General features: G+C 49.5%; 1 protein-coding gene across 1 annotated transcript in view; it reads right to left on the minus strand.

Moving 5' to 3' along the window:
* ETV6 (ETS variant transcription factor 6) overlaps nucleotides 1–4407 on the minus strand; it is a 146477-nt gene extending 142070 nt beyond the window's left edge. Inside the window, exon 1 of the mRNA XM_035028209.1 lies at nucleotides 4047–4407. Within this exon, the coding sequence (XP_034884100.1) occupies nucleotides 4047–4083 (37 nt within the window). The 5' untranslated portion in view covers nucleotides 4084–4407. The remainder of the gene's footprint in view (nucleotides 1–4046) is intronic.
* Nucleotides 4408–4774: the final 367 nt, after the last annotated feature.

A 4774-nucleotide genomic window follows, 5' to 3' on the forward strand; every position in this document is an offset into this window, starting at 1 on the left:
AGGAAGGAAGGAAGGAAGGAAGGAAGGAAGGAAGGAAGGAAGGAAGGAAGGAAGGGGCCTCACATCATGAGGCCCCTAGTGAGAATGAGGCAATGGCTCTTCTCTTCAGTGGCTGGAGAATCAAGAGTGAGCTCCTCTAGGGACTCTCGGGGATCTTTGGTCCTTTAAGTGTTTTCAAGGTTCAACGAGAGGCTCAGTTCCCATTAAGGACTAGAACTTTGTGTCTTCCACCCACCTGGTGTAATTGTTGTACTTCAGCTCTTCTACCCTCAAGCTTAAAAAATAAGTCAGTACCCTTTGTAGAAGGAGGAAAAAATATAAAGAAGAAGCCCTTTCTGTCTTCTCAATAAACATACTTGTGTCTGCTCTCCTAGTAAAGCATGCAGGTTCCAGAAATCTGCTGCAGGACTGCTGACAGGCCCGGCCTGCGCATGTGGGCAGCGAGGAGGCCAGGCCAGGATGGCTCGGGGCTGGCCCCCCTCCCCTTGGCTCTCCTCCTTTCCTGGGCCCAGACTACCCCATCTGGCCCTAGCAAGTCCTCTAGAATCACAACTTAACACTTTGCTCCATTTATCACTTTGTTTTCATCATGGGCAAATGGAAGGAAAGGCATTACTTTCTACTTCTCAATAGCTTGCTAATTTGTCACACTGTGTCTTCAGATTGGGTAATCCTGGGGTTTGCAGAACAAAATGGTGAGAAAGCCTCAGTATGAGAATCTTCACCATTATGAGCCCTGCCTTCCCTCCAACCAGGAAGGGATATATTTTGACTTAAGAACGAAAAGAGAAAAAGAGTTCAGCAAGAAGGCTTATCGGGAGATCAGTGAGGACAAGTGGCTTGAAAAGAAACGACTCTGAGGCACCCCAGTCCGGGGAGTATCTCTTTAAAACAAGCAGCTGAAAATGCTTTCAACCTAGCAATACCATAAATGTCCTGCTGCCGTCTTGGCTTCCAGATTCTTCCCCGTACTTTCCATGAGCATTCCACTGGGAATTGTCTGGAATCCCAGATTAAAACGGCAATAACCCAATGCCCTTGTTAGAATATTTATTTTCTTTTAGGTTTGGAAGCCCAGCTGGGATGCATCTTCAAGTATATGGCACAGCCTCAACCATCCTAGGGGCTACATGAGATGTTTCTCAAACAGCTCGATGGGCAGCTGAATCCTGGAACAGGAGGAGGAGGAGGGCAGCTCAGCCGCATGTGGAAAGCCCCAGCTGAGGACGAACAGCAAGAGCCTGGGAGCCTCCATTTTCAGAGGATTCAGTCCAGATGTCAGGACCAACAGGGCTCAAGCAGATTACCCGGGAGGTCTCCAAAGTCAGGCTGCCAGCGAGGAGGCATCGCCCTGACCTGAATCCATACTCTAACACCTGATTATATTCTAAGGTCGGCAGTAATACGCTACAATCCTATATCTGATCATTATATATGTGGGGATCCATCCAAGGGACATAAAGTATTCCACAATTCATTGACCAGTTAGAAGATTCAAGCCATAAATCATTTCTGCCACTATAGCCACATCGGTGAATACTGGCTACGTGTCAACCCTGAATTCATCCCTCTATCCAAAAAGTACTTATTAAACACACTTACATAGTAGCGTAATAGACAAGAGCCAAGGCTCCGGAGTCAGACGGAGCTGAGTTTGAATCCCAACTCTACCCCCGACTAACTATGTGACCTGGGCAGGTTCCTTAAATTCTCTAAGCCCTAAATTCCTCATGCGTGATGTGAATGTTAAAAGAACATCTACCCTACAGGTACTGCTGGGAGAATTAAATAAAATAGTTTACATAGAGGACTCCACACAGTTCCTGGACCAGGGCAATCCCGCAACAAATATGAGCTATTACAGTTGTGTGCTAGGCGCATGGTAGGCCCTGTACTGCGTGGTAGGCAGCCCAGCTGAGGCCCATGAGGAAACCGTCTACTCCGGAAACAGTGTTGATATAGAAGAGATGGTTCCAAGTATGGAGAAGGACTCCCTAAGTGAGAGTATGATAGCTTAAAGTGAAGAGGGCCGTTAAACGTTCTCTTGTCGCGTCACAATATTGTCTGGTAGGAAAACTGGGTATCAGAATGACTGACTCACAGTCAACCAGCTAGTTTAACAGCAGAACTAATTAAGAATGAAGACCTTCTAACTAGCCAGTTTGGTGTGCTTTTTTGTTTCTTCTGCCATGGTAACTACTTATGGGCAGGCAGTCTTGTGGTGAAAGGGCTTCCAAAAATAAAGGCATCCAGAGGCGAACCAAGAGTTAGGGCCTCCTTGCGGGGGATGTCTCAAAGGGATAAAAAGCTATGAGAGAAATCTCTGTTTGGGCCAAGCGTTCATACATTTTTCTTCTCTGCACTAGACTTTAAACTCTGTAAGGGCAAGCAGTTTGGTCTGCTTGGCTCGCTTCGGTATCCCCAGCACCGAGAAGAGTGCCCGGCACAGCACAGATAACCAGTAACTATTTGTGGAACAAATAAATGAACGAGATTAGACAGTAGGAGTGTTTTGCCGGCATGGCATAAGCGTGTTCGATTTGGAAGTGACTATTCCTGAAGTGAATATACCAGCCACAGGACAGCTTCTGGAGGAAAAGATGCTATTACCTGACTCCGGTATCTTTTCCAGTCCCGTCTACTCCCCTGGGGCCTCAACACTCCGGTTTACCAAGGACAGGAGAGCCCGCCGTCATGACCCTCGCACGGCATGACACGGCTACAGTCCCAATCTCATCTTTAAACGTTCATTGTGGAGAAGATGGGAGAGTGGAGCTCTGTCCTTGCCCAAGTGAAGCTGGAATGTGCTGTCACTTACAGCAACTTTGTAAATACAGACGGATGCAGCAAGCTGGAGGAGGGGAAGGAAGGGCTCCCATGGCCCTCAGCTCCTCCCCATAATCCCAGCTACCTCCTCACTGGAGGAGAAGGGATGGCCAGCAACATTCCCCTGCGACCTCCCAGCAACATAGCCACCTGATTCCCTGAATTCTCACAGGGCGAGCAAAGAGGAGCCTACATCCTCTGTCTCTTTTTGTTCTTCACTTTCAGCAAGCAACCTTCTGGCTTCTGAGGAGGGATGGAATGAGAGGAGGTGAATATCCTGGGGAGCCAAGATAGGGCCAAGGTGACCCTCCGTGTCTTCTACAACCTGGACCTGCGCCCTCGGGACAATGTTCAAGCCAGAAAACCTGGCATTTTCTTGGCCACTGTGATCAGGGTGGGAATCAGGTGACTCATTCTCCCCAGCTGCCCCATCACGCTGTATCATGTAGGCTGGGTGGCAGCAAAGGAAAGAAAGACAAAAAGGAAATGACAGGTGTCGGCTGCTTTGGAAGCTGGCCCCAAGAGCACAAGTGTGTTGGCCCTGATGCTCTGCCAAGCTGCAGTAGAGGATTCAGACAGGGAGCTGGGAGAGGCAGGGGGAAGAGATGATCTGAGAAAGAAAGGTGGAAAGAGTGCAAACTGACCAGAGCCGCAGAGGCAAGGCAGGTGCAAGAGAACAGGAGAGGAGAGGAGAAGAAAGGACAGAACGGAGAGGCCATATCTAGGCAGTAAAATGAAGCAAAGAAAAGCAGCCAGCATGCATTTAAAAAAAAAAACAAAAAGGAGGGGAGGCTCTGTAAAGAAAGGAAGAACACATAGCCTAAAAGCAAAGCAGGGAGGGAGTCTGACTCAGAAACCACCCAAAATTTAGGGTCTTATGAAAATACTAAAAAGAGCAGTCAAGTGTGAACTTAGGGAGACAAACTTTCCAAAAAAGTTCACTTTGCCTCTTAGGAGATCGAGTGCACTCTGCCCTATAGTACACATTTCCAGATGTTGGAGGTAACGTGGCAGCAAGGGCCAGGAGTCTCGAGCTTTTCAATGGGCTGCAAAGCAGCTTCGCAAAGTGGGCGCCGAGTGACAATTTCAGAGCTTGCCCCTCTCCGGCCCAAAGCCCCGCGCCCCCGCCCAGTCAATCATTCCCCTCTCAGTCTGTCTGTCCTTCTGGCCGTGGTGTTGTGCGTCCTCCCTCCCAGCCCCGCGCACACGCGAACACTCACGCAGGTGCGCGGGCAGACGGATCGAGTCGTCCTCCATCCTGAGCGCTCGGGGCACTGGAACATGAAGTGGAGTCGAGGAAGCGTAACTCGGCACCGGGCTCTCGGGAGGTGTATATGAAATTCGTTCCTGCTGTTAGAAAGAAGGGCAGGAAGAGGGGAGGGGGAAGAAGACAATGAAGGCTTAGAACTGACTTGGGTGTGAAATCAGGGAGAGGGGTGGGGAGCAAAGGGGAGAGAGGGGGCATTTGAGCGCAGGTGGATCAGGCTTCACAGCAATCCCCCTCGTCCCCTCTCCAGACACTCCATCCACTTAGTTGTCTTTCGGATCTCCAGCATTTGGGATTTTTTTTTTTTTTTTAAGATTTTTATTTATTTATTTGACAGAGAGAGACAGCGAGAGAGGGAACACAGCAGGGGGAGTGGGAGAGGGAGAAGCAGGCTTCCCGCAGAGCAGGGAGCCCGATGCAGGGCTCGATCCCAGGACCCTGGGATCATGACCTGAGCCGAAGGCAGCCGCTTAACCGACTGAGCCACCCAGGCGCCCCCAGCATTTGGGATTTATAACAAGGCTCTGGAAAGGCTGAACATAGGGCTTCTTTGGACTCGGGTCAATAGGTGTCCACTTCCCCCTCTCTGCGCTAGTGGTTTGTTCAAGTAAAGAGGAGAGACAAGGTGGAGGAAATGAAACAGCATATCCAAGAGAATGGCTTAAAGACTACTCTCTCAAA

This window comes from Mirounga leonina, unplaced genomic scaffold (assembly GCF_011800145.1).
Source record: "Mirounga leonina isolate KUSES-001 unplaced genomic scaffold, KU_Mleo_1.0 Mir_201, whole genome shotgun sequence".
NCBI lineage: Eukaryota > Metazoa > Chordata > Mammalia > Carnivora > Phocidae > Mirounga > Mirounga leonina.